Here is a 13,884-nt window from a genome sequence, read left to right as displayed (position 1 = left end):
ACCCCCAGTGGTGCCAGAGATGCCCCGCACTTGCGCATGCGCGTTGGTTTACAACTGAGATAGCAGTACTGTAGCTATAGATAACGCTGTGGGGGATATGAGGTTTGCGCACTTGAGTCATTAGTTAGAATATCTTTTTGTTATAATTTAGCAACACAATTAATTATTTTAATTTAATTAGATTATATTACTACGAGTTATGTCTTTATACATTGTGTCCATAATTCTATTTTTCTTTGGGGTGACTAAAGACGCCAGTTTCACGAACGGTTTAGATACTTTACTGGTGCTACTAACTTTGCACATGCGCGAGTGCGGAGCATCTCTGGCATCACTGGGCGAAAGTCATGATGATTGTGTGTTCGATTTAAGAAGTGACGCGGTAGCCGAATCAATTTTTTATTACACGAATAAATGTTGAGTTGATTCAACTCTAAGCTTAAATTTGAATGAATAACTTTAATTATTTTTAACACACATAACCATTAACTTATAAAAATTAATTTATGTAAAAAAAATGCATTATATAGGAATATAAAAAAACTATTTTTTAAATTCCATGTAAACTTGATTTATAAATAATATTAAATAATAATTAATATCTAGATCATAAAATGTACAACACATTAAATCAAAAAAATGAAAATAAAATATTAAATTTATTTAACGATCTATATCGTAATTATTGTTTAAAGTAACCTAATTTTAAAAAATAATGACATTTTAATTTAATATAAACACAATATTTTTTAATATTAACATTTAATTCATTTTTTTAACTTTAGTTTAAAAAAATTATCTTGATATTTAATGAGTTAATCAAAATTTGGAAGTAGTTATTTTTGATCTACTTCAATCTTTAGTTTATCTTTCAAAATTTTTTTTGAAAACTAAAACGTTTTTTACTAAACTATATTGAAGTATTTATACTTAAATGCTGGTAAAAAAGTAATGATTTTCTACATTCAATTGCAGCAATTAATTGATAATTCTGAAATCTATAACATTAACTATTAGGTTTAGAAATTAATAATATAGAAAAAATGAAAGTTTACAAATATTTTATTATGTACAACGTGCTAATAAACATACTTATTTGAGTATAGTTATCTAATATAATTATTATCGTCCTAATATCTCTATCCCGTATAGTTATTACATTCCAAATACGCGCAAGTTTAATTCTTAATCTATTTTTAATTCTATTATCATACAACTATAAAAATTACTTTGCATTTTACATAAACATAATTAGAGATTCATATAAGCAAATACTAAAACCTTTAAGATTTTTTTAAATAAAATTTTTTAAATAAAATTTTTATTAGGACTTGTAAAAATATGGAAAAAACGTCTGGTTCTCTGAATCAATAGTTTTGAAATTCATATAGTTATACTTTTGAAATTATTTTCTCTATTGTGAATAAAATTTTAGGTGTATAAAAAATATTTAAGAAAAGAATATAAAGATACCATAGAGTTAAACATCATCATCGTAAACAGTTAATTTAAACACAAGTTAAAAAAAACTGCTCGTTAAATTGTGCAGATTTTGAACTCTTTCAGGTCTTCTAAAATCTCAAAATATATGTGCAGTAACAATAACAATTCAGTTTTTCCCCTGTTACTCTATTACCAAGTCATGCTCTTCAATTTCTTGAAATGTGGTATTAACTGTTTTTATCCATTCATTTATTCTTTTCTCCTGCTCTTTTTCTGTTTTTGTAAGTTTCTTTTTCTTCGGACGTGATTTGATATTTTCTTTCTCTTCTTTTTCTTCTTCACCACTATCTTGTGAAAAATCGAACCTCACGGCACGTTTTCTCTTGTATGAATGTTGGGGTGGCTGTATTTTAAATAAACATAATTAATGAGAGATATAAATATATATTATAATAAACAAAAAAAATATAATATTAATAATACCTTCGTAAAGCGTGTGGGTTCTAAATCCAGAAACAGGGGAGCTTCATCTCCAATATTTGATAATCTCTCAGTTTCAGATAAGATGTCAAATGTGTCAGAAAAGTTGAGATAATCCACAAGCAGTTTCTCTTTTTGTTCTGCAAGTGATTTATCAACTTCAGAATGTGTTTGATCTATTGTTTGTTTGTTATCGTTATTAACATTTGGTCTATGCAACAAATTCTTTATTTCTCCCAGGGATACTCTGGCAGGTGCTGCTAAGTCTGACTTAATTGCAACTACTGCTCGAACTTTCTCTGGAGCCTTATTCTCTGAAATTAGAAGTTTCTTTTGCAGAAACTTTTTGCGAGGACTAATAGCTTTTTTTCTTTCTTTGTTCCTCCGGCCTTTATTTTCTTTATTCATCTTCATATTTTCTTTATCCATTTCCATATTCTCTTTATCCATTTCCATGTTCTCTTTATCCATTAGCATGTTCTCTTCATCCATTTTTATATTCTCTTTATCAATTTCCATGTTCTTTTCATGCATTTTTATGTTTTCTTTATCCATTTTTATGTTTTCTTTATCCATTTTTATGTTCTTTTTGTCCATTTCCATGTTTTCCTTATTCGTTTCAATGTTCTTTTTAGTTATTTTCTTAATTTCTTTACTTTTTTCAAAGTTTCTAAAGGGTGTACTCTGAATAAAATGTTTAGTTTGAGAGAATGTTACTATTGGAGGTCGCCATGGACTTCCAAAATCACAGGCACTTGACGTCTTCACAATGGGAGACAAAATGTCCATCAATAACGAATTTCTCAACGTAATGTTGGATTCCTTCAACGAGATTTTATTATCAAATATATTTTTCGGCCGAAAGGGCCGTGAATCTTCAATATTATTAGGTGGAGTTCTAGTGACTATAATATTATCTGCATTTTCAACAGATATAATTCTTGGCTTGCTTGATTCTTCCTTTCTAACTTGTTTTGCAAATGATCTGCGAAGTACAGGTGTCTCTTCTGCAGCTTGAATATTTGTAACTTTGTCAGGTCTTGATTGTATGTTCTTCGCAGTATCTTCTGTTGAGTTTTCTATTATATGAACACTCACGTCTATTCTTGATTGTTCAATATCCTTCTCAATATCTTTGTTTATCGATTTCTCTACAGTTTGAACATCCATATTTATTTCTAATGTTTCAATGTTTGTGATATTTTCCCTCGTTGATTTTGTAGGTACTGCAAATTCTAAAGGAGGATTGTTTTGTGTAATCTTCACAGAAGAACTTGCTTTAGGGTCAGGAGATTCAATTACCTCGCGGTTAATTTTTTTTACAGTAACTTTCTTATTTGTCTTCTTACTTATTTTGCCTTTTTCTTTATTAACATTTCTTTTCCTTTGTTTCTTCTTAGCCTTCTCTCTTGAGTCATTAGTATCAAACTTAAAATCATACACGTCATTTTTATCTTCCAAGGATTTCTTAGAAGGTTCAATAGCTTTGTACACAGGTACTTTTTTTTTGCCTTTTACATTTAGCTTTTCCAGTATTACCACACTGTCCTGTTGCTTCAACAATTTTGAATCATCACAGTAATTTTTTCTATTTGTACGAGGACGCAAACATTTTGGTGATATTCGACTCTTTCTTAAAGATACATTTTGTATGCTCTTTGATATGCTCAAATTTTTGCCTTGTGCATTAACATTAACCTTCTTTAAATTTTTATTGATAGTGCCCGTCTTTGAACTTTTATTGATAGCAACTGTCTTTGAGTTTTTATTAGTAGATTTTCCAAGTTTGAACTCATTTTCAGGTGCAACCTTCACAGATAGTTGACGAGTTCTCAAGCGTGTCATACGCTTGGCTGGTGTAGACATTATGCTTCAATCTCTCTTGAATCTGGAAATATATTTAATATGTAAGTTTATTTGGGACATCAGTAAGAAAACAATACAATTGACCTGAGAGATCAAGCCTGTTTTTTTTTACAGCTGAATTGAGTGTCTTTGTCCTTGAAATAGATGTTTATAAAGTATGTTTTCTATCAGAAACACAGTGTAACATAGTGAATCATTTCATCTTTGTCGTTTGTCAGTGTTAAGCAAAGACGAAATTATTTATTTTGTTGGAAAATAATTTCATCTTTATTTAACATTGACAAATGAAATGATTTAATGTGTCAAGTGTTTCTGTTGGAAAATGCCCAAAATTTGACAAAGACGAGAAAAAAAATTCTTTTGCATTCTATTGCGGCAATAAACAATAAATCTACTAAAGCAGTAAATTTTAACAGTTTTGATCGAAGCAATTCTGTATGCGGATGACGACTTGTGACTATGTTGTCAACATACCTAAGTACGAGGAGGCGGGAAACGTTACACGTTACACGCTCGGTGAGCACTCGATCGCGGAAACTTAACAGATATGTACAGTGTCAGCTACTAAACTGAACGTACGTGATGAACGTAATACTGTGTAAATTCGCATTGTACAATTCGCACTTCGAGCAAAAATTCTAAAATTTCCAACCGCATCACAACGTAATTATCATGTTAAGATGGCGGCGACACGTCTGCCAACCTGATGCTCCTTCAGCTGTTAGCAAGTGCACCAACGTTCGCGATTTCTTGAAAGTCTTGATGAAGCGAAAGTGGAAATTATTTGATCAACAAGTCTGTTCTCGTTCTTTTAAAATATAAATTAAATCACATTTAAGTATCAGTAAAATATGATTTAAATAAAATATAAATTAATTTAAAATATAAATAAAATAAAATTAGGATCTATAGACAACTAGAAACACCGCGGTGTTTGATACAGAAAAATAAATAAATAAGTAAAATGAACATACCTATTGTAGTCTATCGACAAGCATTCTCGTGAACATTCATAAACGTTAGAGGTTAGAGGAGGTTAGAGGTTAATGATAGCAACGTTGCCTTTTGCGCTGAACTGTGGTTATATTTTTTGATCTAAAAGTTAAAACTGCTTTATTATCATTCTAATTATTTACTGCTTCTTGTGTTTATAGATATTTACAAAGTTTCATAATCGTTTTGCACAGAAGTGATAAAGAGATATACGAGATGCAAAACTGGAGCAAGTGCAATTCGACATCAAATTAGCAAATTTTGTGTGTTTGATTTTCTTTTTATCATTTTCTTAGTGTAATAGTCCGATTTTGTCTTTATAATTAACTTAAAATAATTGTGAAAAATGGCCGATGAAAAATCTACGGTGCAAGAATTCAAGTTGGATCCGGACTGTGAACTGAGATTCGAAGTAGAGAGCAAGAATGAAAAAGTCACATTGGAGGTAATAGGACCCGATTCCTCTCGGAGAATTTATTTATTTTATCAATAGTTTGCAGTGTTGCATTTAGTGCAGTGTTGATTTAAAATTATCTCGATAAAGATAAGTTAAATTATGTGTAAACGTATCTTTGTTAGGTAAGATGATGATTTAATTTTAAACTTGTCTAGACAAAAGATAAAGTTATGGTTTTATTTAGATAACTTTAATATGATCATTATTGAGTAATTTTGAATATAAAAACAGCATATTTAGGGTAACAGTAGACACTGCTAACAAGGGAACCATCACGGGTGTCCAGCGCCGATTTGATTCTCCTTGAAATATGTTGTTAAACACGAAAATCTAAGAGATCCATATTTTTTAATATCGGCAGAATCTCGTGTTTAGGGGGTGAAACACCCTATGAAAATAAAAACGGTATTTCTCTTTCGGAGCGAATATCGTCGAAATTAGAAGAGATAGAAAAAAAATTTTTTAACAAAAGTTGTATGGTTTAAAGAGTACTTTAAAGTTGTACAGAAAAAAATTTTTTTTATTTAACAAAATGTTTCTATCACACAGTTTTTTTCAAATTTTTCAAAATTTTTTTAAACCAAATTAAAGGTTATTTTTTTCCAAATCCAAAACCATATATAATAAAATTTGAAAAAAAGCTTTTTGAAAAAAAATTTGTTTTTTTCTACAATTTTAAAGTATTTTTTAAATCGTACAACTTTTGTTAAAAAATTTTTTTCTGTCTCTTCTACTTTTGACGATATTTGCCTTGAAAGAGAAATATCGTTTTTTTCAAAGAATGTTTTACCCCCTAAACATGAGATTCCGCCGATATAAAAAAATATGGGTCTCTTAGATTTTCGTGTTTAACAACATGTTTCAAGAAGAATCAAATCAGCGCTCATGACAGTTACCTTGTAAGTTTATTTAATTAATTGACACAAAGTTTGTTATTGCAGTTAAAGAATGGTCTGGCGGAAGTTTTTGGTACAGAATTAGTGAAAGGAAAGAAATACGAGTTTACCGCTGGTGCGAAAGTCGCAGTTTATACTTGGCAAGGTTGTACTGTCGAATTAATTGGGAAAACAGACGTCAGCTATGTGGCAAAGGAGACGCCTATGGGTTTGTATTTGAATTGTCATGCGGCGATGGAACGGATGAGAGAAACAGCGGAGAAGGATGACACCAGAGGTCCAATAACGATGGTTGTTGGTCCTTGCGACGTGGGAAAATCTACACTTTGTAGAATACTATTGAATTACGCCGTTAGGATGGGGAGAAGACCGATCTTCGTCGATCTTGACGTCGGTCAGGGACACATAGCGATACCTGGCACTGTAGGTGCTTTATTGGTAGAACGACCGTCCAACATAGTGGAAGGTTTCAGCCAGCAAGCTCCACTAGTGTTCCATTATGGACATAAATCGCCACAGACCAATGTAGCGTTGTACAACCTACTTGTAACGCGTTTGGCAGAAGTCTGCTCTGACAGATTACAAGCCAACAAGAAGGCCAAAGCATCAGGGATCGTTATAAATACGTGTGGCTGGGTCAAAGGAGACGGGTATAAGTTACTTACGCATGCCGCACAGGCGTTCGAGGTGGATGCGATTCTGGTACTAGATCAGGAGAGACTCTACAACGAATTGGTGAGAGACATGCCGGACTTCGTTAAGGTGGTCTTTTTGCCGAAGAGTGGCGGAGTCGTCGAGAGAAGCGCGGCGCAAAGAACCGAAGCGAGAGATCAGGGTGTTAGGGAATATTTCTATGGTTCTCGGACTCCGTTGTATCCACATAGCTTTGAGGTGAAGTGGAGTGAAGCGAGATTATATAAAATCGGTGCACCGGTTCTACCGGCATCCTGTATGCCATTAGGCATGAAAGCGGAGGACAATCTTACGAAATTGGTGGCCGTTACATTGGGACCCAGTTTGCTCCATCACTTGCTGTCCGTTTCCTTCGCCGATTCTCCCGAGGATGATGTCGTACAAACTAACGTAGCTGGATTCGTCTGTGTGTTAGTATACAATATTAGACATTTCACATATTTATCATTATCTGTGTTGATAACTAGTTAAAAAGTTAATAACTTTTAATTTAATTAATTGTAAATGAGTTAAAATTTTTAACTTGAATTAGTTAACTTTAAAACGTAAACTTTAAATTATTATCTTTTTTTTTAACTAAAAAAATTTGCTGATATAAAAAAACAAAGTATTAAGATACACTTTCATAAAAAAAAAAACAATAATTCTTTATTATTTTATATAAACTTATAAATAAAATATGAAATTTTTATTTAGTAACATATTGTAATTATTTTAATATTTAGACTAATTTAACTTACTTAAAAAATTATGACATTCTAATTTAATAAATAATTTTCAAAATTAACTTTTAAATTAAATTTAATCTTAATTGAGTTATTACAGTTTTTTTGTTCATGTAACTTTTAATATAACTTTTAATATGTTTTTTAAATACATTAATGTTATTAGCTACCAATTTGAACTTAATATAATTATAAAAAAATGAATTTATACAATCTTGATTATTAAGTAGTCCTTAGATGCTCAAAATTGCACAATATTCTGGAGATTACATTGAGTTTATTTTGAATTAGCTAGAAAAATATTATACAATACATATCTAAATTTCACTTTTTTATAAATTTCTACTATAATTATTTATAACAGAAGTTCTTTAAATTAAAAAACATCCGCTTTAACAATAGATATTATTTTTTTATGAAAATGTATTTTATATTTACAGGACTAACGTGGATGTCGAAAGGCAGACATTTACAGTACTTAGCCCACAACCTAGGCCACTACCAAACACGGTGCTATTACTGTCGGATATACAATTTATGGATAGTCATTAGTCATATAAATGATTTTCTAAATACTAGATACTATAAATGTGATAAAGGTAAACAGCAAAATAAAATTTTTTTAAATAAAATTATAAATTTATGACATTAACATGTCGCAAATTTACAGTGCAAAAATAAATCATGTAACTTTCTATAAATAAATTTGTAAGCATTTGTATTATTTAAGTATTTATATTTGTGTTAATATTTGTATAATTAAAAAATAAAACCAGAAAATTTCTATGTTATTTACAATATTCTTCTCTAGCAAACAATTTAATTGTGGATGTCGTCAATCGGTAAAAGGTACAGTATAATAATTGCGATTAATCAACAGCTGCTTTTAATTAGTGGAAAAATTATTCATTGATAGCTGTGAGCAGCTGTGGTCAATCTTGTGGGACGCTTCCTCGTCAATTGGCTAATTTAATATAAATATTTCTGATTGGTTATTCCAACGGAAAAATTCTAAGCATCGATACTGTGAATGGCTGTGGCCAATCACAATAATGTCCAACTGCAAAACTTAAAACTGATCATTCCTAACCTAATTCTTTTATTATTTTAAAAAAAGATTATCTAATTATTAATTTAAAGAATTATATTTTATATAAAAAAAATTATAATTTGCAGAAAATGGAAAGAAAAAACAAAACAATACGATCAATTTTAAGTTTTGCAGTTGGCTATTCTTAAATTTAATCGGTCCATCAAGCTAAGAAAATTGAAATGATGAAACCGGCCCATAACAATTTTTTGGAAGGACGGGGAAAGACATACATATGTTGTATTTTATACGCGCATATTTATAAATTGAGAAGGTGAGATAGGATGAGTGTGATTGGGACGCGATTGAGCATGATGCCGGTTGCACGATTGAGATGATCGGTGGATCGCGAGTGGCTTCTCTTTATTCTTTGATGTTGACGCGCATCTCGCCGTGCTGGATCCGATCGCGTGCGCCTCCACGTGTTCCGCGATAAAGAGACGACCGTGTGCCACAGCGAGGGATCATCGAGCATACGATAATGTCTCGTTAACTCTCGAGGAAGCTGCTCTTTCATCGGAGAAATCAAGTAATCGATGAGTGACGCAGCGTAACCTCCAAACACGTGACATCTCTCGCAATTGGTCAGGTTGACGACGCTAAGTAAGCATACAAGAAATAGACATTGCATGCATGATGGATGAGCTCGAGCAATATTAGAGAGGATATAGTATTGTATTTATATCTTGCTAATTACAATTATATTTATCTTTTTTTAGGTTTTATTGCAATATATACATATATTTATTTATAATCATGCTTGCTCGTCGAGCACGTATTAAAGCTTTGGCCGCTGTGCCAATTCGGAAAAAGCTTACGCAGGATTCAGTAGATGCTAATAATGTTAAAGATGAGATTGACAATGAAAAGAAGAAAGAAAATGTATCTAATATTAATGATATGGAACAAGAAGCTACCAAGAATATTTCAAAAATAAAAGAACAGAAAGAGAAAGTTGTTGTTATAACTGAAGTGTCAAAACAAAAAGAGGATATAGCCAGCATTAATATATCAAAAGAAGAAAAACAGAGAGAGAAAGATATATCTAATAGTGATACACAAGAGCGAGAAGCTGTCAAAGCTGTTACAAAGTTTCAAGAGAAAACTGTTAACAAGGAACAAAACAAAACCATTTTAGAAGAATCAGTTGCAATTGAAGAATTAGATTCCCAAGAATTATGTTCTCCGTTAAAACCAGATTCTCAAGAATTACATGCTCAAATAAAACCAAATTCTCAAGAATCTCATTGTACTGGAGTGGAGCCTGACAAGGTTACTGATCAATTGGTTCAGAAAAGTATTCCACCCCCAGAAGTGCCTACAGTAATAGATATAGGTAAGCTTGTGTGTTGTAAAAAGAATAAAAAATTTTGACTGAAGAATATATGAAGAAAAATATTTTATATTGCGATTTATGTCAATATATTTGTAATATCTTTTAAACTTTATGTATTAAAATTATGTATTTAAATTATTTTAATATCCATATTTTTCAGCCTCTCCTACAAAGGTAATACAGGGCCGATCATGTTTTATGAGACCTATACCAAGGTTGGACAGTGGTGGTAGAATAAGAAAGAACAGTATACAGGGAAGTGGAGCAAGTGCAAGTGAATCCGAGGATGAGCACAGCAAGAGAGTTGCGTCTGTCGTGCTGAGTCGCGTACGAAACGACTCCATCTGCTCTGTACAAAGCAACAAAGAGAGCACTACCAATGACAATCAAAACAATCCTCCAAAAATTAAACCGACTCAGAAAAGACGTATGCTGGTCTCGGAGTCGGCGAGAAAGTTGGCTGAAGCCAGAAGAGAATTTTTGATAAAGCACGAAAATAGAACGCCCGATAGAAGTCAGTTGAAAATGTATGATTTAATTTACTATAATCCCATGACAAATCCTATGAAAAAATTGCCAATTGAACGCAAGTCTGTGACTATACCGCAGTAAGTATATTGAATTATATAATAGTGAAATATTTTATGTAAAATATTATCTATGTTGAATTTTTATTAAATATTATCTCGGATTTTTCTCCAGACCAATGGAAATACCGGAAGAGGAAGACGAGGATGATCCATCAGCAATGCCTACGCCACAAGTGAAAGTGGGTCCCGATGGTCAGTTGATAATAGATGAACAAAGTCTCGTCATAGAACAAACGGGTGCAAAAAGGAGTGAAGAAGTATTGCCGAGCGAAACTATTATCGAAGACGATAATTCCCATAGTGGTGGTTTCTATAAAAGACATAAGAGGAGCAAGGACTGGCCCAAATGGGAAACATTTAAATTTTACAGAGTTTTAAATGTAGTAGGTACGGATTTTTTATTGATGCAGACTCTCTTCCCAAATAGGAGTAGACAAGAAATTAAGCAGAAATACAAGAAGGAGGAGAGAGTTAATCGACATTTGGTTGAAAAAGCTCTGAAATATCATCAAGAATTTGATACCGATATGCTACAAGAGCAACTAAGTATGTTCTTTTATGGATATTTAAAATAAAATTAAAAAAATGAAATTTTGTACATTAAGTAAACCTTAAACATCTTTGGTGCATTAATTTTTTTTGGATTTTGATTTATATTGTGATTCTAAATAAGTAAATTATAAACTATGTCTGTTCTGTCCTTAGCCATGTTACAAAAACTAGAAAATGTTGAAGATACATGTAAGAGAGTACCAGAGAAAAGGAGTGGACAATCCTTGAGTAAATGTGAACGAAAACGCAAGAATCGTAAGTACTTGTAATAATAAGTAAGTTATATCTTTGATCTTATGAAATAATATGATCAATAGTAACAAAATAACAAATTTTTTTATTGAATGGATTTATTTAAGGAATTATATTTTGTATGAATTACTATACATTCATATGAGAAATTAATCCAATATATATATGTAATCATAGGATTGGTCGCGGATAGTATTGGGGAGTGTGAGGCATTGTCTACACGCAAAGGACAAGAAGCTGAAAATACTGTGATATCATCGACAAATAATCAGGGTTTGGTAAGATAATATATTTTTTTAACTAAATTTATTTAAAGTTAACAGATTTTAAAATTAATTTGGTTATTTTAAAAGTCACATAACAAAAAACTAGTTAAAAACACTGTTAAGATTAAATTAACTTATGTTAAATTAAAAGTTAATTTGGAAAAACATTCACATTAAATTAAGAATTTGTAAGTTTTTAAAGTTAGATTACTTAAAACAATTATAGTATGGCTCATCAAACACATTAATATTTTATTAAGTTTTTGAAATTAAGTTTTGTGAAATAACAAAACAATTGTTTTTTATGTGAGAATGTATTTTTTTTACATAAATAAATTTTAACTTGAAAAAAAATTAATAAATTAAAGTTTATGTGTTGAAAAAATAAGTAGTTAAAGTTAAAAATTAAATTATTAAAAGTTAACTAAGTTAAGTTAAAAGTTATTAATTTTTTAATTTTTTAATTTTATTTTTAATTTTTTAACTAGTTATTACCCAACTCTGCAAATAATGAAATCGCTATAGAAATAAATGGCGACACAAATACCATTCAGCAACAAACGGGGAAGAAGAATAAAGCGCGAGGGTCGAAGAAGCGTGTAAACGATAAATTAGAAATATTCGAAAATTATAGCTCTTGTACGGATGCTGATTCAGACAGCTCTGAGGAGATTTATCAACTTAGACCGACTAGATCTGGCAGACTATCGAAGAAGATAAGGAAGTTACAAACACTTGACCTTAGTACACTTAACAGTAATATCAAGAATGAATCGGTAGATGACGAGACTGCAATACCATCACATGTAGCTGTGGAAGTTACAGAGTATGTAAATGCACCAGTTATGGATAGTGAAAACGTGGAAACGTCTTGTTCCGACAATATTATATCAATGATACCGAATGTTAATCAAATGGAGCCTGGAGCCTTAGTTATCGTCTCGAAGGAATCTTCAGAAAATCCTGGAAATACTATTTTACAAGTTTATATGGTTACCTCAAATATCGACTCTAGCACAATAGTTACATCTAGCACGACGGTTAAAAATCAATCATCGGAACCTTTAACCACTAAACCGGAAAATGCCGAATCGATTAACATTGTAGAGGATACTGAAAAATGATTTTTCATTTCATACAATGCATTTTATTATAATCTAATTTTATAAGAAACTATAAAAATAAACTATGAAGACTTTAAAGATAGACTATTAAGATAGATCATATCCTATAGAATTAAAGTTTGTTGTATATTTATGTAAACTATGTATAAAATAAATTTTCATTTTTACATTTTGCTTGTGTGTATGTGTGTGTGAAATGAAAAATAAAATTATTATATATGTTACGTGCAATTCGAGTAATTAGGAATTATACATAATGGAATTAATACATAATCAATATGAATATTTCCTAATTTGTTCGGTCAAAATGATTAATAGAAAAGAATTAAATTTTCCGGTTATATATATTTTCCAATGTTAAATGATTATTTTGATAAATCATTTAATTTTATTTTCCTGATAGTCTTGTGACATTTTTCCACAACGAAACTTAGTCAAACACTGTGACACAGTGTTACACAATGTCAACTTATAACTGAAATGCTGCTTAGCTTTTTTACTTCCCTTTTTATTTCAACGTTACCTTTTATTGTTACCAAAATGTAATGTGGATACATGCGCATGCAAAAAGTATACGAATTTGAAACGTGTGTAAATAAATATTCTGTAATTACGCAAATTCTCTGCTTTAAAAACACAAATTATTTTAAAGTAGTAGAGAGAGAGAGATATTTTAATCGTTGCTGTATCAATACAAATTGAACCAGAATGCCTTCTATGGTCACAGCTAGGTCTTCGTGCTTGTATTGTTTGTGTGATTTTATATACTTTCCACAAATTATTTTCTTATATAATTTTTGCGTTCTTAAAGCAGAAAATTACTGTGTATTTTTAAATCAAATAAATAAAAACTTTGTAAGTGTATAATAACTTTTACTAAGTAATAATTAAGTTGAGATTGTGGAAAGCAGAGTGCTCTATCTTTTTGTAAAAATATTTTTAGTCTTTCAATCCATTAATCACATTGCCTACATGTCTGAGGGCTGCATAATGACCGAATAAGAATGAAAAATGTGTATGTGCAAAACGAAAATTGTCTAATCTACCTTTTTTTTTATTTTTTTTTGCTAGAAGATAGATACTAATCTTCGGATAGTCGAATTTTGTATGCGTATGCCTGT

General features: G+C 30.8%; 3 protein-coding genes across 4 annotated transcripts; 2 read left to right on the top strand and 1 right to left on the bottom strand.

Moving 5' to 3' along the window:
• Positions 1-1,044: 1,044 nt before the first annotated feature.
• Positions 1,045-4,508, bottom strand: LOC105197590 (girdin). The gene is made up of 3 exons (XM_011164049.3): positions 4,264-4,508; positions 1,927-3,811; positions 1,045-1,846 (listed from the first exon to the last, which is right to left on the bottom strand). The coding sequence occupies exons 2-3, from the start codon at positions 3,787-3,789 to the stop codon at positions 1,625-1,627; spliced, it is 2,085 nt and encodes a 694-aa protein (XP_011162351.1). The 5' UTR covers positions 3,790-3,811; positions 4,264-4,508; the 3' UTR covers positions 1,045-1,624.
• Positions 4,509-4,690: 182 nt separating this feature from the next.
• LOC105197589 (protein CLP1 homolog) lies at positions 4,691-8,333 on the top strand. 2 transcript variants are annotated; one of them, XM_039453171.1, is made up of 4 exons: positions 4,691-4,866; positions 4,944-5,227; positions 6,181-7,238; positions 7,994-8,333. In XM_039453171.1, exons 2-4 carry the CDS (start codon positions 5,129-5,131, stop codon positions 8,103-8,105), a joined length of 1,269 nt encoding a protein of 422 aa, XP_039309105.1. In that variant the 5' UTR covers positions 4,691-4,866; positions 4,944-5,128; the 3' UTR covers positions 8,106-8,333. The 2 variants fall into 2 exon arrangements, with proteins under 2 accessions (XP_039309105.1, XP_011162350.1); XM_011164048.3 differs by having other exon boundaries at positions 4,691-5,227.
• A 408-nt stretch (positions 8,334-8,741) lies between these two features.
• Positions 8,742-13,382, top strand: LOC105197588 (transcription factor TFIIIB component B'' homolog). Its single transcript, XM_011164046.3, has 7 exons — positions 8,742-9,246; positions 9,363-9,979; positions 10,140-10,587; positions 10,682-11,115; positions 11,275-11,376; positions 11,551-11,651; positions 12,128-13,382. Exons 2-7 carry the CDS (start codon positions 9,400-9,402, stop codon positions 12,761-12,763), a joined length of 2,301 nt encoding a protein of 766 aa, XP_011162348.1. The 5' UTR covers positions 8,742-9,246; positions 9,363-9,399; the 3' UTR covers positions 12,764-13,382.
• Positions 13,383-13,884: the final 502 nt, after the last annotated feature.

The sequence above is a fragment of the Solenopsis invicta genome, chromosome 1 (genome assembly GCF_016802725.1).
Source record: "Solenopsis invicta isolate M01_SB chromosome 1, UNIL_Sinv_3.0, whole genome shotgun sequence".
In the NCBI taxonomy this organism is placed as follows: Eukaryota; Metazoa; Arthropoda; class Insecta; order Hymenoptera; family Formicidae; genus Solenopsis; species Solenopsis invicta.
This window is presented reverse-complemented; position numbering and strand designations above follow the sequence as displayed.